The following is a 23821-nucleotide window of genomic DNA, read 5'->3' as shown; positions in this document are numbered from 1 at the left end:
TCGCAAGAATCCTACTATAGAAGAGTAGAGCCTAAATCCATCCCGCCGAATTTAGATAATTTAATAGATTTTTCGGCTTCACCGATGTACAGTCTGATAAACTATCAAAGAAGTATTTTCCTAAGAATCTATAGCTTCTGGACGCCAAAGTCGGGCATTCACAGAAAAATATTAACTAGATTCTTATAAAAAATGAAGTATCAAAATGCCCTTGAAATTTTTGTTATACTATCAACGAACAAGTACCGATTCTTCAATTGCAATTCTATTCCTCATGACATCGACCAACTATTTTTATGTTCAACTGCACACAGAAACTTCAATCCCATTTAGTTATGGGTTCGTCTCATTAAGGTGGCAAGATTCCTTCAACTGTACCTAAGTTAAATTCAACACTGATACCCATTCCTTATCTACTTTTACTCTCTTCAAATGAACACGTTGTGTAAGTTTTGTAATCCATATACATACATTATGTGCTTACTGCTTAGGACAATTTAGGCTATAACAACAGTAACTTACGGTACTTCCTGTGTGCTACAGCAATGCACACAGGAAGTACTGTTTGTACAGTTCAGAGGTCTAACGAAAAATTGTTCAGCGAGTGTTACACAAAAATCTGTTAATAATGTTGGATAATATGGATATTTAAATACAGTAAATTTTGTGGAAAATGCTTAAATCCCTTTAAGGTCACAATATGTACTCAAGCAAACTACAATAAAATGCGCCCAGCATTCCAACCAAACAGACAACATTTAAAAGATTTTCGTTTTCAAAAATATGAAATCATTTTGTAGTTTTAAATAAGACTAAAAATATTTTTGTTATTTATTATAGCGTTCCTTAATAAAAACAGAAAATATTCCACATATATAAGAGAGAAAGAGTTAGAGAGCTTTGGCTGAACATACCTTTCACGTACTATGATTAAGAATTCACTAGGAAAATTTTTATAGATTAAGTTTATATATTTATAAAGCAGTTACATATACACATACATATATGTATTGAAGTAAAATACAAATATATAATAATATTTACAAATGAAACCCCCATTTTCTATACCTAAACCTTTAGGTAAGCTATTGATTATATACTTTTTACATTTAAATCAGAACAGATCTGTTCATGTCCATATTATTTCCATTCAATTTTACAAAACATTTTAACAATAATTAATTTTGGATACATTCATACATTAAGTATTCGAATCAGAACTTTATTTAGAGGGTATATTTAACAGAGCACTTCTCACACAGTGTCTAACATACATACATATGTATATGATGAATAAGTTGCTTTGGAAAGGAGCACAACTAGCTATTATCAAGAGTATATCATTTCTCGTAACACACATTTGGACATCCATACTGGCCACAATTAGTAGAATGTTCAATCGACGCTGTGAGTATTGATTTCTTATTTCTATAATAAGTAAATCAGCATCTACAAAACCGAAGATATGCCTACATCGAGGTTTTATGTTCCATGCTTGCATCTATTTTCATGTCCAAGTGCGCAAACATATTTGAGGTTAACAAATATGTATATGTATCCCAAAGGGAACAATCCTTTGGGTGCAGTTTATACATATCTTCGCTTATATCTCTTCACTCTTCCTATCCTCTTTAATTGCCCAAGTTTTATAATCAACATATTGCTTATTTTCCAAGACGATTTGTGATGCAATAACAATGGATAAATTGGAGAATACTCCAATGAATGTCTCCGCTTTAAAATGAATGCCTAGAGAAAGCGGGAAGAATAGGCTATATAGAAATACGAAAAAGTCTGACTTAATGACTTTGTTAAGTCATTTGACTGTCTTATCAAATGCGATCACAATAAAAGAATTGCCAAACAATGAGTGAGGATATAAAGTTTTTTTAATTTGATGTATATTTTGTTTAGTATAAAAACTATTGTTTTATGTTGAGGCTTTTCTGAGTTAGTGCTACTAGGCACTTTTACTCTTTCTTAGCTGGAGTGTTTCTACAGGGTTCCTCCCTTCTCTTTGACTTATTTATGTTTTCCTTACAAACTTAGCTGATTATTCGATGACTGATCTAAGATCTGCATACCGCCCGTACGGGTTACTTTCTGTTAATAATGAATTAGTTTATAAAAAGGTTTATATACATTTTTTAACAGAAACAATTTTTTATTATTATTTATTTATTATTATTTTTTTTTATTATTATTAAAAATTATTATTTTTTATTATTTATTTAAGTGAAATTTTTTTTATTATGATGAGGATGTTATAACAATTCGTCTTACATTCATTGGATTATCACTATTTAAAGTGGAATAATACTAATAGTATATAGAAAGAAACTATATAAATAAATACACATAAAATTTAAAAAAATCATCTTTTATTAAAAAGCTGAGATAATTCTTTATATAAACGAACGCAAAAATTAGTCGCGAGCCACGTGTAGCCCGCGACATGCTTTTATTCTACTACAATTACTCAAATTCTCTTTTGGTTTACTGGAAAAACCACATTATTTTATTTTTATGGTGTGGGTCTATATTATGCTTTAGTCTAACAATTCATTTAATTGAAAATAAAAAAAAAGTTTTTGGATTTATATATTTTATTATTATTACCCGCTTCTTTATCTGAAAATATTTTTTGTTATAGGATTTAATTAATTTTCAATTACATATAACAAAATTCAATTAAATTTATATTAGACAATAAAAAAAGTAACGTTTAATTTAATCTTTATGGAATAACGTTTATAAACATATTTATAACATTTATATGAAATATATGAAATTCTGTTTTTAAAAGTAAATTTGTAATATCCATTAATTTAATTTTGTATACATTATATGACTAAAAATGTTAATGTCATTAAATTAATTTTTAATAAATTATTAAATTAATTTTAAATATTTACAAAAAAAAATTGTTTTACTTTTAATGTTAATGAACTAAAATTTAAAACTTTTAAAAATATCTTTATTGTTAATAAATTATAATTTGCGTAATAAGATCATTAAAACAGTTTTTATAAATCCATTCTGCTATAAAATGGCGCGAAATAATAAACTCATTAGAATATTCGTTAAAATATATCAAATCATACGCTATTAATAACACTCTTAGTAAAAATGAAATCTACAGACATATCTGAGAACAAATTTTAAACTTCTGAGGCTAAATTCTCCAACAAAGATTTAACAAAATTGAATTTGATCTGTAGGGTACTTTTTAATTAATTTTACTTTTTTAAAATTAAGTTTCTTTATATTTAAAATTATTATAAATATTTACGGGCACCGACCTATTGTTGCGCTTTTAATAAGCATTGCCAGCTGCAATTTTACTTTCTTAGAATATTATAACTACTTATGTATTGTTGTTATAATATGTTTACATTGTGGGCCTAACAAGATTAAGAGATTAGATTAACAAGATTAAGTTAATCTGTATTTTTAATCCACATCGGTTATATTATACATTGGAGATTAATTTTGACGATAATCTTGTTATGTTTTGTTTTGAGTGTTTGATAAATTTTTGTAAATGAAGCATTTAATCACATCTCCGTACAAAACAATTGTAATATAAATTTAATAAATACTTTTATAACAATTATTTAACAAATTTTATTTATAATTATGTACAAAACTATTATTAAAGAAATTTATTAAAAATTTAATCTCTTTGACATTTTCAAACATAAATTTAATAAATAGTTTTATAACAATAATTTAATAAATTTTAGTTACAATTATGTACAAAACTATTATTAAGTAAATTTATGAAAAATTTACTCACTTCGGCATTTTCAAATTTTCAATATTTCTTTTAAATAAATTTTAACATTTCTTTACAAATTCTTTTAAGATCGTAAAAAATCTACGATATTAAGCCATTTGCAGAGTTGCACAGAAAAATAATTACTATTTAAAGGATATTAACTTTTGTATGGGAACTCTGTGATTAATCAACATAATCAGTACTTTAATCTCGATTATTGCTATGATCTACTAATTTCACAATATAAGTGTCGTATTAACAAATCTTGAAAATCAGAACATTAGTCGTTTTTGATGGCTCGCAAGTGTGGCAAAAAACCGTAAAGTTCCTGGCCTATACTGACTAAAATGTACGCAAAACAATAACACTATTTTCCATATCTAGGTCAGTAGTTGTATTACTGGCCATACACTTCGGCTAGTAAAGAATAAAGTGTTACCAACATAATAAGCGGACTATTGTGAACCGTTGTTGGGAATTTCAACAAATATTGCAATCATATGTCAAAAATCAGATGTAAACAAAAATTCAAACAAAATTCAAAAATTTTATAAATTTGAAAATCAGTAAAAAAGAAAAAATAACAATGTTTTATTTTGAAATTTCTAACATTTTTACCATTCCTTTTAATTCTGTATTCAATTTATTTTTCATTATATATTAACTATTTATTTTTATGCAAAATGTAATTTGATTGCAACATATGATAGATTGTAACAGTCATACTAATACCTCGCTTAACGAATATAGGCCAGCATGCATTTTTTACCACACTTGCGAGCCACCGTAAACGCCTATTGTACACAGCGCAGCACAACGAAAAACATATGTCAAAACTAAGTATTTAACATATTTTAGGAAGTTTTTTTAAAACTCTCAAAAAAGTATATTATAACGATACAAAAATATATAAAACAAATTTAATTAAAAAACTAATTAATCACGAGTGTTATACAGATTTTCCAATTGAAAATGAATATTAATCTAAAAGTGTATCTCGTTTAAAAAAGTTGTTTCAAGGTACATCCACACCAAAGCGATTTTTGTAGGTATGATTACCTGCGAATATTCGTTTGTTCGCAAGCGTTCGCTTTGGTGTGGAAGCACCTTCAGATTATCCAATCGAAAACGCCTTTCCTATTGTAAAGTATTGCAAAATATTTAAATTATATGTGGTATTTATGATTGTTGAAAAAAGTATATAATAACAATATACGAATATAAAAAAAAAGTTTTATTAAAAAACTAATTAATCTCGACTGTTACACATTAATCTCAAGTGTTATACTGATTTACCAATCGAAAATGAAAATTATACTAAATGTGAATTTTGAAAAAAAATAAAGTAATTTTAGTTTTTTCTTAATTTTTTGATTTTCCCAACTCAATTGAGAAATAATTAAAAAGTGGCTATCAATTTATAATATTAACGAAATTCTGAATACATCTATGCAGTACTTGTATTACTCATAGAATCTATTAAAAAGTTTCCGAACACATCAAAAATATTTTTCAAAGCTGTATACATTTCGCTCACACTTGTTCAAATTGTTGAATGTGTTCTATGTGAGTTTCATTTTTGTATTGCCTGAGAGTGTGACCATCATCAAATAATTATCATATTTGTAAAATTGTTCAATATGGAATTTTTGCAGTGGTATCATGCTATATTTACTATTAATTGATATGATATATTAGAAATGTGGTGCTAATGAATTGTGTCGAATTCCAAATTTTATGCTCATTTAGCAGATAAAAGTACATATGAGAACCCTGTAATTAGTTTAAGTTACATCAGTGTTTCATTTACATTTTGTTTAATCTATAACCATTGCACTGTGCGTCTCTATTGAGATTCGCTGTGTGTGATTACAAGCAAAAGTGGGAAAGAAAATCTGAACAAAACAAAAAATTCATGAAATAATTTAAAAATATAAAACAATTTAATATAGTTGTGTATACATATGCGCGTGTGTAACGTTCGGTTTTGTGTATAATATTAAAGACTTTCCTGTGAAAATTGAAAAAGAATTGAGTTGAGGTTGGTGTTAAAAACCAAATATGTTGATATATTGTAAAAGTCAATATTAAAAAAAAAGATTGAAAATGAGAAAAAAGTTCAGTTACAAGGAAACTATAATATGAAAAGCGATATCAAGTGAAAAGCGAATAGCTGAACTAACACAAGGTACCCCAAATAAATATAACAGAAGGTTACTTTTGTGTTTACGTTCAATTATTGATATTGCATTTTTACTGTAGGACTTATTGAATTGTGTACTAAGCGCAAGCGAGTATTTAACATTTCTTATGTGTTGAACGTGTTATATTGAAAAATGTTTTATCTAATAAGAAAATAAACGCAACACCTGCTATTTTTTTAATGTGTAATGTGAATATTTCAGGGCTTAGACAGTTGTAATACTGTTTACGGAAAATATTATTAAATTATTATTTTCAAAAGTTACACAAAAGTTGTAATTAGCTAAAGTAGTGCGTGTTGATTAATATATTTTTGAACATATTGTCATCTTTGTTGCTCATTTTGTTTGGACACATGCTAAACAACATTCATTGTGTGGAAATTGTGTTCAACTCAACATAGTTATTTTCGGTGTATGTCTATATATTTCTTAAATGTATTTAATGTATTAAATTTGTAATTGCCACTAATTGATGTAGACGTTTATCATGAAAAATAATTAAAGTTATTATCAATGGAAGTGAGCGCTTTATTTAAATATAAAAATTTAACTAAATGCAAATGTATAGTACAAACATACTGGCATTAAAACTTATAATAGAGAATAAATATTGTAATTAAAATTATTAGTTATAATGTTGAGATGAATTTTTTCATTTTTCAAATGTCCAATTCCTATTAAAATTGAAATCATGTGCGAATATAAGAAACAAAATAATATTTGATATAAATCTAAATAAAAATAAATGAAAAATTAAAGAAAGAAACAAACTTCTGGTTTCTGGTTTCTGCTTTATTCTGTCGGCTATGCATTTAAATATTATTTTTATATATTTTGTATATTTTGTAACAACTGATAAAATATACAAATATGTTGACAAATGCCCTATTAAATTTTAAAATAACATTGAAGCTGAATAAATAAAATAAGAATAAGTGACTGAGCATATAAGATTTTTATCTGAATGGTTGGTTTCTTTCAGTACATACAAAACAATTCATTGTAGTTAAATGACTAATTTGTATTTATCGCTAATTTACACTTATTCATATTTTCATACATATAGTTTTGTTTCAAACTGTTTCCAGTAAATTAACTAACAATATCTATGTAGTGTTTTTTAGTATAAAATATTGAAAGTGTTTACATATACAATTATATTATACAAATGAATGATATTTAATATAAGTAATAAAATCTAAATCCTCCTAGATTTGATACACATTGCCTAACACTGCCTAATAACAAAACCATCTTTCATTCCAATCAAAATAAAGTTCTCTCTTAAAGGTGAAAATAAATAAAAATATGTGCTAAAAGTGCAGTACTACATTTTACATTGACCCAACGATGAAATAAATTGTTTACCTAAATAGTAAATAAATACTGCCATCATTCATGCGTAGCAATACGGTACTTCATTGCAACTAAGCTTACCAGGAGATATAATGTCTTCAAAATGTGGAATAAATGTTGCTTTCACATTGATCATATTTATCATCATCGTAAATGGTAAGTAAATTTTAAATATATTGATATTTTGTGCAATATAATTTAAATTATAATAGCAATCTTGATATAACTCAATAAGGTTCCCATTAAAAATCTATTAATTTGTCATGTATTATTATTATTATTATTGTTAGGGAATGTGGCACTGCGACCGTCTGGTCTATTGTGCCACCTTTTGTGTTTACACTAGGTCCTTTAACCCTGTTGCGTCAATAAAAAGTAGTATAGAGTATAGAATCCACTTCACAGAGTTTTATTGAATCTTCAGTAAGAATATACATTCCCAGGGATATATTCCATTTGTACTTAAGCGCAGAACATTCTAACAGCATATATGTGGCCGGCCGCTTCTGGGTTTAGAGTAGGTCTCTGAGCCGCTTTGAGTCCATAAAAATTAGTATAGAACCTACTTTAAAGAGTTTCATTGCCTATTCCGTAAAAATATATATTCCCAGGGGTCTATTCCGTATGAGTCTATTCCGTAATTATAAATAAATAAATAAAATGTTCCGCCTTGACATAAATAAAAATAGGCATTCTATAATAAGCAGTCTAATTAATTAGCTTTCGATTTTAATATGATTATATATAGAAGGGTCACTGGTATGCCGGTGAAGGACTTTATTTTAGAACTTAATTAGTTTTTTTCCTAAAACTAATAGGCAAGTTGTGTAATCCACACATTTAATCTATATTTTAAAATATCTGCTAATTAAACTAATTGTGGATCTGAATAAAAACATTATTACTATTATTGACATGTTGCAAAAAAAATTATTTAATTAAGAACTTAGTCTATTTACATAAAATTTCCACATATCGTGATTCCTAGCAATGTATTTTAATATATTGAAAGATTTTTGGGTTTCTTTGTTAATGCATCTGCGCCAAGTCATTTTGGGACGAACACTGCTTCTTACTGCTTGAGGATTCCATTGAAAGGCTAAATATACAATTTCGTCAGAGTTTTTACGAATAGTATATCCAATCGAGTTTGTACTTCCTGCGCATTATTTCTTTCTCGATCGGTTTTTGATTTGTCATTTGCCGTAAACGTTTATTGGATATAGTATGCGGCCACTAAATGCCAACAATGCGACGTAAACATCTGTTGGCAAAGGTTTGAAGTTTTAGATGGCATGTTTCGCTGCCATAGATTAAAACGGATTTCATGCAAGTATCGAAAATTCTAACTTGTTTCTTTTTTAGGTGCGCTAGTCAACCACACTCGTGACAATCTCGAAAATGTACAAATATAGCTATTGTGCCACCATCAGTCCTGACGACTGATGGTGGTATTGATCTGGGTCTGCAGATCTGGATCTGTATATTGTTGCTCACTTTAATTCGCATGAATTCAGTATTGTTCGTGTTAACTTTTAATTCAAGTTTCAGACCGCCATTTGTTTAGCTTGAAAGCCTATCCTGCATCAGCATATCAGAGATCGACTAATTTTTGTGTCAGCTTCCAGTCAGCTTCCACAAATACTAAGTTTAATGCAGTTATAAAGAACAACGGAGATTGTTCTTCCCATTCTTGTTTGCCTCCTGATACGGTCAGAAAAGGTTTGCTTAATTGGCCTTCATGTAGCTCGGCAACATGATCCCTCATACATATTTTAAATAATGTTAGTTATTTTATTAGGAATACTTTTATCAGAAAGTGGAGACCAAATAAAAGCATGTCTTTGAAATAATCTGATCTCAGACAAATTGCCTATGCCATAAAAATTCTGTGAAGAAAGTATAGTAACATATTTTTAAATACTGATGCATTCTATGTTGATTTCCAGGAGTGATCTCGAGAGAGACTCAAAAAGCAGACTTGACTTGCTTTAAGAGTTTCTCGAGCAGGTTTTTTGATATGTTTGTAACACAGTGAAGGAGGCACTCTATAACCTATAAAGTTTTAATATTTTTAAACAAATTATTCAGCCATATCATATATTTTTGCTAATAGTCATTTTTTATTTACTAAAAAGAGAAAAACAATTATATAGTTATTAATAAAAGCTCAAAGACAAAAAAATTGTATAAGGTTTTCCGCACTGAAGTAACATTATTATTTTATATATATAATGCATAAAGATATATTCATAATAATTAGATATGTTTAGATATACATATAGTTGTCAAGTCTGTCTTTGTCGCTCGGTTGTTTTATTGTCATTGGTGATTGGTGTTATCTATTTTAATCGTAATTTTGGGAATAGTAAAATTTTAATGGAAATACTGATCAGTGCTTTTTCGCGTAAGCGTATGGTTTCAATACATACATATGGTCGTTCTTGGAACTATTTCTCTCTTACAGTTGAGATAGATTTTATTTTAGGAAAATTTCTTTAGTTGAGATTAAGTTCGATTTTCTTTACTTAAACTATTTTGTCCACAAAGACGTAGGGTACAGCAGGTCTATTTTGATAAAACTTGGTCGTTACTTCAACACATTTGACAGTACTCATTGAACCACAACCACTCATCGAATTAAAAACAAACTGTAATGAACTTCGAAATCCTTACATCATCTACAACTATTATTTTAGTAGAACATTTAAGAAAGGTGATGAACCCAGAATTGTATGATATTCATAAGAGCCAAAAGCCAATAATTTATAGTACTAACATGTCTTACAGGTCATGGCAGTTGCTACAAAAATCATTTGCGTATCAACTATTAAAAAAGTATCATCTAATGGCTTCTATAACAGTAGTTAAATATAGCCCTTAAAACTTTAAGTTTGAGATTAATAACTTATTGAGTAATTAAACTTTAACCAAATATTACTACAAAAAATTGGCCGATAAATGTAGATTTATCCTTGGAGTTTAGGATATTTAAATTTCGGTTAATATGCTTCTTTTATTTGAAACTTTATATACTGTTTACAATACAATTATAATAAATTTTTTAAATACCTAATGCTTAAAGCAACTTCATTTAGTTTTTTAATAAATATGTTTTTTTTTTGAAATGTTCTTTAAAATACAATTAAAAAATAATATCTTTTATTTTAGGTTACGCAAAAGATATTACGGGTATTGAAAAAGGTAAGTGTCATATTAAATTTGCTTTTAAAATAATATAATTATTAGTCAAAATTATGTATAATTTTTTTATGAAAAAGCTTGATATCATGTTCTTGATATTTCTGTTAAGTGGCGTAGCCAGAATATCGATAACATGGAGACGAATGATTTACATTTTTAAAACAGTTTTCAACAAGCCATACTCATATCATTTCAAAGTATAAAGTTTATTTATAATGGGAATTCCAAATTGAAGAGAACTTTTAAAAAATAAATATTGTGTTTGTAGTGAGGTCTTTGGCAACAGATATTGCTTCTTCACTGATATGTTGTCAAAATTACATGACATTTTTATCGACATGCTGAGATCTTAGAATAGATTCGGTCAAAAAGTACATAAAAGACAAAGTCCGGAAGCTATTCGTGAAAACCTACAGGTTGCCCCACTCAGTACTATTTAATCTCAGAAGTCACTAGCCGCACGGGGCGATACTCAGATTTTAGATCAGTCATCGAATAATTATGAACTTTTTGAGGAACACATAAATTAGTCAGTGAAAAGGGTGGGACTCTGCAGAAACCCCCCAGCTATCAAAGAGTAAAAGTGCTCAGATGCATTAACAATGAAATCTATATATTAAATTTAAATCTGTTATTGTGCGGTAGATAGGGACCTTAAGACATTGAAAGGCTTAGTCGATGAGAGATGAAAATGGTTCCTTTTTTGTGAGCACTCTACACAACATCTCTGTTTTCTATGTTAGCGGTGATAGGCCATTTTGATTTGGGGAGTTCGTGTAACTTTCAAGACCTAATTATACATGGCGTTCCATAGTATCGGACCGAATATTGAACCTTGTGAGACTTGAGGTCTCAATATGTACTGTTTTGTAAAGCAGGAAAGCTGAACTCTTTCCCATAAAATAAAATGAATACACGAATCGATATGGGATTAAGGGGTTGCGAGATATATGCGAAGTATATTGGTGGCTGCCGATCGTAAAGCAAATTGATTTCAGATAATTTTTGTAGAACTAATTAGTAATTGAGTTATTAAGTCCGTTGAGGTCAACAGATAAATTAATTGGATTGATTCAAATCAACAAAAAAGAATTTTATTTTTTTTTTTTAATTATTTTTTCTATTTTATGTTCTTTTTCTTATTTATTGTTTTTATTTTATTATTTCTTGTTTTATTTTTGTTTTGTTCAATTTTTTTTATTTTGTTTTGGATTATATTATTTTATTATTTTTTCCTTTATTTTGCTCTAGAGATATAACAATCTTGTCATCACAATTTAATTGAGTGTTTTATGAGGACGATTGTTTTGTAGGGGAAGAAATAATTAAATGCATGGAAAGTTTTATTTTGCTCTAGAGATATAACAATCCTGTCATCACAATTTAATTGAGTGTTTTATAAGGACGATTGTTTTGTAGAGGAAGAAGTAATTAAATGCATGGAAAGTTTTTATTGATGGTTAATGGTACTTGCTTCTAAAAGATAGGTTCATAGCATCTTATATTAATCCCATGAGATTGAATCCTGCGATCTTGAAATGAGTAATTTGGGCTTAATATAAATGCATTCAACTTATAAAATCAATTCATTTAATGACCTAATATATTTGGTCTAGTGTTGTTGTGTGATCAACAATTTAATGGAAAAAACTTGCAGTTTGTTTTAGAATAATAGTCAGTCTACGACTGTGATACATGATCAATTATATATTGTGTGATCGCGAATGGGACGGGCAGTCACAAAAAATTAGTCATTTTTGCATAACGCGAAAAAACTGAAAACACTGAAAAGCGAGAGGGAAAAATGGCATTAAGCAATGTACGTTGGGCTTTTGCTAGTATTTTATATTTATTTAATGTGCGAGTATTACACACTCTTCTATATATATTTTTATTATAATTGTGTAGATGGGGTCAACTACCACCAGCAGGTATTATGACTGCCACTCATTTACTTTATGTGTGTTTAATTTGAGCGGATATGCTGTCAAATATATATACTTACTAACAACTGATCACAGAAAAAGATTGTATACTGTCATATGGTTGGAGCGCTTTTTTGATGATTACAGTTTAAATAATTACAACACACGTGTATATTCATGTGTGACTCAGATCTGTCCGAATCATAATCTCAGTTAACAATATCACAAATATCTTATTTAACAATTGTAAATACGTATTTCCTACTATTATTTTTTTGATAAAAATTTAAGTACAGTATGTATTTTAAAAGTATTTATTAGTTTTATTTACAGATCTTAAATAAATAGATATTGTTATATATGTTATATAAACACACTGGAAATAATAAAGAAATAAAGTTGCAATTTCACACCATCGCTGGTTGTCCCTGCCTCTTTTAAGTCTTGCGCCTAGGCAATACTAAGTATTACCAGATAAATTTTGACATTTCTGTTCGTAAGTTAGACATTTTCTATCTACTTTCTATAAAACAAAAGAAATTCGTGAAGATTGTCCAAGAACGGCTGTTTTACCAGAAAGCATCCGTGCAGTGTGAGAAATAATTGAGATGGATCTGATGTTTCATACCAGGAGATAGAGGCGTTCTTGTGCATTAGTATACATTCAATTTTACATTTGCATTAAACTGTGAGAAAGATTTGTTCCCATTAGATTCACTATAATTTGACAATCGCTCAAGAAACCGGTAAAAAATTAGCAATTCACTATTTGGGATTTTCAAAGTGAGCAGAACCCGACGAAAGTTATCAGCGGGCAGTCCAAAACCAAGTAAATGGTCGTATGTTGGTTCAGAAAAAATGGTCACTTATCCATTCTAGAGTTTACCTTTTTCATGTGGATCTCTAATAGCTGAAGTACAAGCTTATATTATTCAATGAATGCTAAAAAAACGGTAGTGCTAAATAAGAAGAAGAAAAGATAAAATTGAAATAAATTTATCATTTTATATGATTGATTTCAAAACCAGGATCATGACTAAAGTTATATTTAGTTCATCTAGTGCGAGTTAACGCCCATTAACTGCTTTATCCCGCTTCGGCTGATGTTGTTGTACATACGCTTTTTGTTCTCAAACTATCTTACAATCTTCTTACGCTAAGAGTGCTAGAGAAGCTTTGCTAGAAAGACAATTTATTGCCTTTCTTTATTTGAATGTTCCATAAAAATGTTTTATTAAAGAAGCTTTGAGGGTAAATATGTAGTGTGAACACATGTTTAAGATTCATCAGCATAAGAAGCATTAATTTTATCGTATGAAAAGCATATTGGAATGAAAAATAAGAATTTAGATAATATTAATTTTTATTTTAACAATACAAAGTTATATTGTGCAATTAACTATTTTATTAATAAGTTTAATGAAATTGTAAAGATTATAGTATATTTATTATATATCTGAGTTAGACTTTAATTTACATAAAATAATAAATATAAATAAATAAAAGTCCTGCTTTTAATACATATTTTTGCTATCAGTATAAGTACAACTGTTTTCTTTTGTTGTTTTTTTAGGTCACAATCGTCTTAACGAATACATATCTCATTATGAAATACTCAGTTACGACTATGAACAAGTTAGAGCTAGTCACAACAGGGCGAAACGATCAGTGACCAAAGATCATATTGTTAATATAAAATTCGCTGCGCATGGAAGGGAATTTCATTTAAGATTAAAACGTGATTTGAACACATTTAGTGATAAGTTAGAGGTAAGTGGAAAATATATAATAAAAATTTTGCACTAATAATAAATAATAAAATCTTAATAGATACATGGTAGTAACGGGCCAATCGATGTTTCCATGGATCACATTTACGAAGGTGAAGTATTAGGCGAACCCAATAGTTATGCATTTGGCTCCATATTAGATGGTGTGTTTGAAGGAAAAATTATAACGGAACGTGATGCCTATTATGTTGAACTTGCAAAGCGATATTTTCCTGCAAATCGAACAGAAGCGACGGCTTTACGTTCTACAGCTAATAAAAGTTTTGATAACATTAATATAATACCGGAAGACTCAACATCAGGTACATCATCAACGACTGACGCCACAACAATATTTTTAACAACTACACCTTCCAATTTAAAAAAGAATGATTCAAATTTTCATTCTATAATATATAAAGAATCTCATGTTGATGATGCTTATAAAGATATTAGAGAAGGTAAAATTCTATGGTATATTAAAATTTATAATAAACACTGACTTGAGGATCACACTTTTAGGACACGTTGGAGGTTGTGGTATTACGGAAGAAGTGTCGCAATGGATGGAAAATATACAGAATTCCGCAGTTGAAGAACTACCTGAGCCAATGTCAAAAGATGTTAATGAGCGAAATCAAAAAATATACAAAAAGCGTGCGCCAACTGCCATGGAAATAAACCAACATGAGCAAATGGTATTAAACCGTTTAAATATAATATTTTAAAAGTGTATTTAAATTTATTGTCTTTTTTGATTTATTTAAATTTTTAAAGACTGCAACAAATATTGATGATCATTTTACATATCCTTACCGAAAGTATTCTAAAGAAGCCAATCTACCGTTTGATTCTGATCCAAAAATAGATCATAAGTATTTTCCAAATAATGACTTCAAACACGATCGTGTAAACCAACGTGTCAAACGAGCTTCTATGTCTGGTCGTCGTGAAGATAACAAAAATACTTGCTCATTATATATTCAAACAGATCCTTTAATTTGGCGTCACATACGAGAAGGAATAGCTGAGGTAAAATAATATTTTCCCTATTTATTGTCTATTCTCAGATAAAGAGTAATGTGGTATTCTAAATAATCGTTTGTATCTAGCATGATCGTGGTCGCAAGGACGAAATAGATATTAAAACACGAGAAGAAATAACGTCATTAATAGCTCATCATGTTACTGCTGTGAATTATATATATCGTAATACTAAATTCGATGGTCGCGATGAACACCGTAACATCCGTTTTGAAGTAAGTTATCAAATTTAACTAATGCTTTTGTAACAGTTCACACTCAGTTTTATTAAAGTATCTTAGTGTTGTTGTAATCTTATGTAAAGGAACATACATGTACTTGTTAATTGACATTTGTTTAATATAAAATATATAAATATAATATATATAAATATATTATACATAAATATAATACATATAAATATAGTATATATAAATATAATATATGTTAATATGTAAATAAAATAGATATAAGTGTAATATATATCAATATTTCATTTTAAGGTCCAACGCATAAAAATAGATGATGACTCTGCTTGCCGGACTTCGTATAACGGTCCTCATAATGCATTTTGTAATGAACATATGGACGTGTCGAATTTTTTGAATCTCCATTCACTTGAAAATCATTCCGATTTTTGTTTAGCTTATGTATTCACATACAGGTTAAATAAATTTTTTTTAAAAATAATTTCAATATTTATTTGTTAAATTCGTTTAGGGATTTTACTGGCGGTACACTTGGTTTAGCTTGGGTTGCCAGTGCCTCTGGGGCATCCGGTGGTATTTGTGAAAAATATAAAACTTATACTGAAACAGTTGGTGGACAGTACCAAAGCACAAAACGTTCGCTTAATACGGGCATTATAACATTTGTTAACTACAACAGTAGAGTGCCACCGAAAGTTTCACAATTGACGTTAGCCCATGAAATTGGTCATAATTTTGGTTCACCGGTAAGTAATAAACAATTTAATATATAAAACATACTTAATGTTACATCTTTTAGCACGACTTTCCGCAAGAATGTAGACCGGGAGGCATGAATGGAAACTTTATTATGTTTGCTAGTGCAACATCAGGCGATAGGCCAAATAATTCAAAATTCTCGCCTTGCTCGATCCGAAATATATCTAATGTTCTTGACGTTTTAGTTGGAAATACTAAACGAGATTGTTTTACGGCTTCAGAGGGTGCATTTTGTGGTAACAAGATTGTGGAATCTGGAGAGGAATGTGACTGTGGATTTAATGAAGAAGAATGCAAAGATAAATGTTGCTACCCACGAGTTATAAGTGAATATGATTTCTCATTGAATAGCTCTGCAACTCAATGTACCAGACGTGCCAAAACGCAGTGTTCCCCATCTCAAGGTCCTTGTTGTCTTGCGAATTCATGTACTTTTGTGCCAGCTAACTATCATCAAAAATGTAGAGAAGAAACTGAATGTTCGTGGTCAAGTAGTTGTAATGGTACAACTGCCGAATGTCCAGAACCAAAGCCTCGTGATGACAAAACAAAATGTAATAATGGTACAGCGCTTTGCATTCGAGGCGATTGTTCTGGTTCAATATGTTTGCTGTGGAATATGACTGAGTGCTTCCTAACATCACAAATTGTACCACAAGTTGATAAGCGAAAGTTATGTGAGCTTGCTTGCCAAAATGGCAACGATACTGGAACATGTCGTAGTACAAGCGAGTTCGCAGATTTGTTTGGTTTGCCAGATGGTGGTATAAGTTTACGTCCAGGATCGCCATGTGATAACTTCCAAGGTTATTGCGATGTGTTTCTGAAATGTCGAGCAGTTGATGCCGATGGACCATTAGTGCGTCTTAAAAATATGTTACTTAATCGTGAAACACTTCTTACAGTAGCGCAATGGATAATAGAAAACTGGTACTTAGTGGTTCTAATGGGAATAGGTTTTATTATTGTGATGGGTATTTTCATTAAGTGCTGTGCTGTGCATACGCCTAGTTCTAATCCCAAAAAGCGCCGAGCAAGACGTATAAGTGAAACATTGAGAGCACCAATGAATACTCTAAGAAGAATGGTAAGATTTTTATTCAATACATAATTTATTTAATATTAAATTTGGCAAACACAAACACATTTTTTTTTTATAAAATAATAGCGACATCCGCATAATCGTGGAGCTGGTCCACGTAGCATTCCACCACCCGTGCACGAACAACGATCACATCATCGTAATCACCCACCTGATTGGGATCGTCGAGAAGCACATCGTTCCCAAGCGGCAGGTGTGAGTAATTCAATTGTGCCTCAGCATTCTGGAGGATCCCACGCAAGTCGAGCAATTACAGGTGCGCGCAATCCAGGAAGCAGCCGCAATTCCCGTGTCGCGAGCAGCGGAATGGGTCGTCAGCATACAAATCATTCTCGAGTGGCAGGACATGGGTATGCTGAACAGCCAACAAGTTTAATAAGTACTAGTAGTGGTGTTGGTGTCGATGGTAATGGTAACAACAGTAGTACTGGCATTGCTGGTTGTAGTACTCGGGCACAAATGCCACAAACACAGCATTCACAACAACAACAACAACAACAACAACAACAGGTGCAAGTCCCACATTCAGCGTCATATTATGCACCAAAAGGTCAGAAATAATTTAAAGTATCTATTAAAAAAGAGCAATACATTAAGAAAACGTATTTTGCTTGCTTCACATTTTTTTAATATATATAAATTTGTTGAAATTTTTTTCCTTACGTTTCATAATTTTATTTAATGTTTTTTTAAAAAATTTAATTAGATACTCGTAATAAATTTCGTTCTACACGTTCGTCTTCGAACCAATCTAAAAACCCTGAAAAATCCAGTAAAAATCGACGCAAAATTGTTTATTAAATACAAATACCGATGCTTTTAATTAAAAGTGGTATGAAATTTGTTTATTTTTTAATATTTTTTTTAATTTATTAACTTTTAAAACTTCACTGCAATTGCTCACAATTATATATATTATATTTATATATATATAAATTGTTCTCTAAATATATTTTGTGCATGCAAAAATTATTCCATATATGTTGTTGGTTTGTTTGTGTTTTTAATGCTACTAAGTTGTTGTTCAATTAAAATGTTATTGGTTTTTTACTTTATTAATTATACATTAAAAGTGTTTACGATTAAGTGCAGGTTAATTTTGCAAATAATTTGATTATAAATAATTTAATTTAAAAGTTGCATAGTCTCCAGATTATTCGTGTTAAAAAAGTTATGCTGTGAAAACTCTCTAGAACGGACACTCATCATTAACCAAATACCAAGATTAGTGTGCGGGGATAACAGGTTAGATTGTTGCTAATAATGATAAATAAAAAATTTAGCTTTAGCGGAATTGTTGATTCATCATTCAACAGGGGTGTCCGTTGGGAAAGTTTTCATCTAACATTAATATGCAAAACATTTTGCACTTGATCGTTAATACTTCCACTTTAATTTTTATATATTTATTTATAAGCTAATAATAACTATTTCATAATTTGGGTATTTGTTGTAATCGAATTGTAAAGAACACACTAACACTATAATAAAATCATATAATTTTTGCCATGGGAATATATATATATACACTCATTTCAGAAAGTATCCGAAATCCGTTTAAGATAGTTAAAAACATGTGCGACTCGTGGAGTAACATTACATTGACTTTCTCATTATTACGTTCCTAGATTAGGTTCTATACATAAAAAGAAATATATGAATCATGCAACAAATAATGCTTCTGCAAACAACATTATATTGAAATTTAACAACTACATATAAAAATATAATTAATTAATTCAATTATTCTACAGCTGATTTATGATTTCGTTCTAAGATAAACACAGCAAGTAAATTTGTTAATATAACTTTTACAGCAAATTAACAAAAACTCCAGAAAAATGTGCAAACATAAAAGTCAAGTACGGGTTTGGGTCAGTTGGTTAAGGAGCGCTGACTGTGAGCTTCAAATTTGGCAGGGCACGTGTTCGATTCCTGGTACTTGCAGTGTCTCAAAAAAATAGTTTACGAATAATTAAATACAAGTTTTATTTCCAAGACCACTGATGATGGATACTTGGCAGTACTCGAAACAGCTGTATGGTCAAAAAAATATATTCAATTAATTAAAATAACATAAAAAGAATTTTTGTTGTTGAAGTTCACTACTGTTTGAAAAACTTCTTTATAAAAATTTTTTATAAATTTAACGATGAACACCTATTAATTTTCTACTTACAATTTTAAACATTTATCATTAACAAAATAGGGTAACGAATTTGTCACTTGGCGACAGCACTCTGATGATAATTGATTTCTATTGATATCAGATTAATAGTTAGTACAATATTGAAAAATTGTCGAAGAATTAATTCGCGATTTAATAAATGAATGATATGCACACATTAGTCCCCTCAGACAATAGTGTACTATGGACAGAAAAAAATTGTTCGTTTAAAATTATACATTCCCGTTTTCTGTTAGGACTGCATGTATATTACGAGAGCAAGTCAATAAGTAAATATTGTAAAGTCCATTCGTATTTTTATTGATTAATTTTAATATCTTAACGAAGTTCTTTTTCAGTTTAATATATTTGATCCAAGGATTCTCTTAAGCCTCTATGTCGACAAGTAGCAGCATTCTGCTTATTAATATTTTTCTTCTTAACCATTTTCATCAGGTTCCATCGATTATATAAAATAATCGTAGGAACCTGAATTTGGCAAATACGGTATAAAAGAGACTAATCCGTACTGTTATTCTATATAAATTTGACCACAGCGGTTACATTAGTCATTAATCGTTCAGTGTCTTAATGGAAGACAATTTATTTGTTGACCAATGGTAATGTTTTTTCTTTTAAATGCAATTAGTAAGTCTATTACAGACTTACTCTTGATTCCATCAGTGTAGAACTTCTGTGGTTTATTGTCGAAAAACTTGTCTAAGTGAGTTTTAGCGGTTCTTTAGTCGGCGAGTTTTTTAACCTCAACTACACAAATTTCTGTCAATTTGTTTTAACTCATCAAAGAAGAATGTTGCCTGGCGTTGTTATTATTGAACATAACTACTTTTGTAGGCTAATTCTGTCTGCTTTTTTCTTTTGTTTTATTCAAGCGATTGATTTGTAAGCAGTCGAGGATCGAATTAATCGTTGCACTAAACTGGAGAAGGTCATGCTAGACAATTCCCTTCTAATTCCATTAAACACTTAACATAACCTCGTTTGTCATCAATACAGACTTTCATTAAGGGTCACTGGCCTTTGATCAATATCGTTTTTGTTAAAAATTCTCTTGTTAAATTTATTTATCATCGCCCGCAAACATTTGCTTCAAAAATGGTTGGATTTTGTTGTCTTCTAGCAGTATATCACTGAGAATAATTCAGTTGTTCGAATTTCTAACCTGCTTCAAAACTATTATATGGTTAATGTTTAGTGTCTCCAATATTTTCTGACGTGCTTACGTGCCAGGCTTACTCCATCAATTCCAAAATTTCGCGAATTTTTTAGTGATTGATTGACTAGATGTGTATCTGCTGCATCCAGCATTCACACAGATCCTCTTTACCGTAAACCGCCCATATGCTTTTGCATTTTTTTTTAATAGTAATTAATAATCATTTTGAAATCAATATAACTTTTTACACGACCGATGAACTATAAAACTGCTTTCACAAAAAAATATAGTTTGAGGTGTCACCTTTCAAACACATGTTCATTTGAATCGAGTTAGTGTTGCTAGATATATGGGTACCAAAACCATCTAGTCACAATACTTACCAATATTACGCGGATATCTATTAATAACACCTAATATTATATAGCATTATGGTATTAATGGATATACATTACCGATTTTTAGTGTACTTCAGCTACTTGAATACGATGGCGGTTTGATAAGTCAGTAACTTTTCTACACAATCACCTTTTAGCTCGATACATTTAGTCCAGCGTTTTTCTAATTTTCTTATTCCCTCCAAATAATAGGTTTTCTCAAAGCTCTCAAAATAAGCATTTGTTTCGGTAATGACTTCTTCATTCGACTCAAATCTCTTACCGCCCACCCATTTCTTTAGGTTTGGAAACAGAAAATAGTCGCAGGAGGCTAAATTTGGAGAATATGCTGGGTGGGGCTAGCAGTTCGTATCCCAATTCGTGGATTTTGGCCAGTAATCCCTAATCAGCACACGAAATTCACTTTTTTCCATTTTCGTAAAAATTCACAAGGTTGTCTGCTGTGAAACACCAACTGAACGACGTAGCTTGCTCAAAATTAGAAAGTTACCCACTGGTAGATTACAGCTGACGGCAGCACTGTTGCCTTTGGCTTATCAAACCTCCCTCGTATCTTAATGGTAGGGAGACAAAATAAAATTTGATTAATGTTAATTTTTTTTTTTGCCGAAAGTGACGCGTCTTTTGAATATTTAAAAATTAGACGGGTTCGACTAGTAAAGAAAAGACAATAACAAAAATTTAGTTAATTATTAAATCTGTATAAAATTTGATTATTTGTTGATTTGGTTGTTTTTTTATTGCATTTCGGATACTTTTTAGAAAGAATATATTGCTGAATTCTGCAGAAATGTTTAACTATTTATTTATTACATACTAGTATTTGTATATCTAACAAATTTATAATGCAGTTTCAGGTACAGTAATTGTGCTTAAACATAAACACTACTTTTGTTTTTATTTAAAATTATTTAATATTAAAATGAAAATATATTTATAAACGAATTGATATTTCTATATACATTAACTATATACATTATATACATTAACATCTAACTAACAATCATTATTTCTTTGTACATACATATATGTATATGTAGAGCAATATTGCTTAAATGAGTATTTAATATTAAACAATATCATTAATATCACTATTATCTATCATAGTCGTCGCTCCGCAACTAGTAAATTATAATAGACCGCCATCATTGCACAATCCCTCGGAGTATTACACTGACGCGTACACTGCATTAGGCAGAGGAGCATATGAGGTATCTTCACGCAACCCAAATAGTAAAGTTTGACAGACGAAACGTGAATTGGAAATCCAGCAAAACTCGATGAAAAACTCAACCACAAGAACAATATGAAATTCATACAAATCAAATCATGTACTCAAAAAATAAATGTAAATGATATTTTTATGATAAATATTTTGACTCAAATTAATATTTTTACTAACTGAATTATAATAAATAATAAGTATGATTAAAAAGTTACATATTAAAATTAAAATTATTAGAGAAAGTTTCAACAAAAAAAAAAATGATCGGAAAAAAAGAAAAAAGAAAAATATTTACAAAATATAATTAAAGACAAACTGTAAAAAAAGCTAATTAAGAATAATAATAATAATAATAATAATAACAATAATAATAATAATAATAAAAAAAAGTATTTTTAAACCTTAAATAAAAAAGCGTGTATAAATCGCGCTAAAGTAAGTCGTAAAAAGTATTTCCATAATTTCTGAAGTTGTTTAGTTTTTAAGTAAAATCAATTATTTTTCGATAATTAACGTATGAAATATGAAATAGATGGTGTATGAGAACACTGAGTACTAGAACACAGATTCGGTGATAAGTTGCTCACTATAGTATATTTAAATAGGCTTGCTTCTTTTGAGTTAGTATCCGCTAACTATTGATTAGATAATCGATTGAGTCGTGCAGAAGGAATTCTAGCTTTTTTAAATTTGACACTACCATTAGTTTTTAACGAAAATATTTACTTATGGTTTAATGATACTAAACTAGATTCATATTTTATTATAAAACACAATATTTGTATTAAACTCAGACCAAAAAGTTCTAAAATTTATTTTTATAAATATAAATTTCCAGTGAAAATGCAGTAATAGTATCAAGCAGTCAACATATGTATTAAAATTTAAATAAAAAATAAATAAATAAATAAATAAAGTGTGATTTCTATATTTTATACATACAAATATATATTTATGTATATTTGATTTTTTTCAACAGTTTAATACAATTTTAGTTTATTTAATATTATTTTTTTCAATAATATAAATAATCAAGACAAGACATGTTTATGTTATGTATATAAACATCTTATAAACATTTTATAAAGCTTTATTTAAAATTTTTTTACTTATCTCAAGTATGTTTAAGTGTTAATTCCTTAAGTAGTATATATTTTAAAAGAAAAGAAAAACTGTTGTATTGATTTTAAGTGTTTCTTAATTATTTTAATGAAAGAAATAATTTTTTTAAATTAATGTCTACTAAATAATGTCGAAAACCGAACAAATAAATCAAATTCTCTTAATCTATAATTTGCACATTACTCATATTTTAATGATTATTTTTTAGGAATTATTTTTTTATACGGCAATGCATTTTTAACTTAGTACTCATGCAAATTAATGCATTTATCTCTATTATTATTATATGGTGTTTGTTTTTGTAAAAATATTTGTAACTTGAAAAAATGTATTTATTAATGTATTTTTAAAATTTAAAAATTTTCTTAATTTTCAAATAAAAAACAATTATTTTAAGATG

The 23821-nt window shown here is 29.0% G+C and overlaps 1 protein-coding gene across 14 annotated transcripts; it reads left to right on the top strand.

The window, feature by feature from the left end:
• The first annotated feature begins 5444 nt into the window (after positions 1-5444).
• On the top strand, positions 5445-22445 carry LOC119687179 (disintegrin and metalloproteinase domain-containing protein 10 homolog). 14 transcript variants are annotated; one of them, XM_038101426.1, is made up of 14 exons: positions 6244-6397; positions 7198-7497; positions 10513-10545; positions 14044-14240; positions 14301-14700; positions 14762-14937; positions 15017-15271; positions 15352-15498; positions 15766-15926; positions 15983-16217; positions 16271-17317; positions 17399-17882; positions 18039-18164; positions 22182-22268. In XM_038101426.1, the coding sequence occupies exons 2-13, from the start codon at positions 7434-7436 to the stop codon at positions 18131-18133; spliced, it is 3294 nt and encodes a 1097-aa protein (XP_037957354.1). In that variant the 5' UTR covers positions 6244-6397; positions 7198-7433; the 3' UTR covers positions 18134-18164; positions 22182-22268. The 14 variants fall into 14 exon arrangements, with proteins under 14 accessions (XP_037957347.1, XP_037957342.1, XP_037957345.1 ...); XM_038101419.1 differs by lacking the exons at positions 6244-6397; positions 18039-18164 and adding an exon at positions 5445-5822 and having other exon boundaries at positions 7276-7497; positions 22182-22445; XM_038101414.1 differs by lacking the exons at positions 6244-6397; positions 18039-18164 and adding an exon at positions 5445-5822 and having other exon boundaries at positions 22182-22445.
• Positions 22446-23821: the final 1376 nt, after the last annotated feature.

This window comes from Teleopsis dalmanni, chromosome X, assembly GCF_002237135.1.
Source record: "Teleopsis dalmanni isolate 2A chromosome X, ASM223713v2, whole genome shotgun sequence".
Taxonomy (NCBI): domain Eukaryota; kingdom Metazoa; phylum Arthropoda; class Insecta; order Diptera; family Diopsidae; genus Teleopsis; species Teleopsis dalmanni.
Note: the sequence above shows the minus strand (reverse complement) of the source record. Positions and strands in the feature narration are given on the sequence as shown.

Excerpts from the sequence above, each read along its gene's own strand:
- LOC119687179 (XM_038101419.1), top strand. The coding sequence starts at position 7,434 with ATGTCTTCAAAATGTGGAATAAATGTTGCTTTCACATTGATCATATTT. Across the intron at positions 7,498-10,512 it reads ATTTATCATCATCGTAAATG|GTTACGCAAAAGATATTACG; the intron begins GTAAGTAAATTT and ends CTTTTATTTTAG. Across the intron at positions 15,499-15,765 it reads ACCGTAACATCCGTTTTGAA|GTCCAACGCATAAAAATAGA; the intron begins GTAAGTTATCAA and ends TTTCATTTTAAG.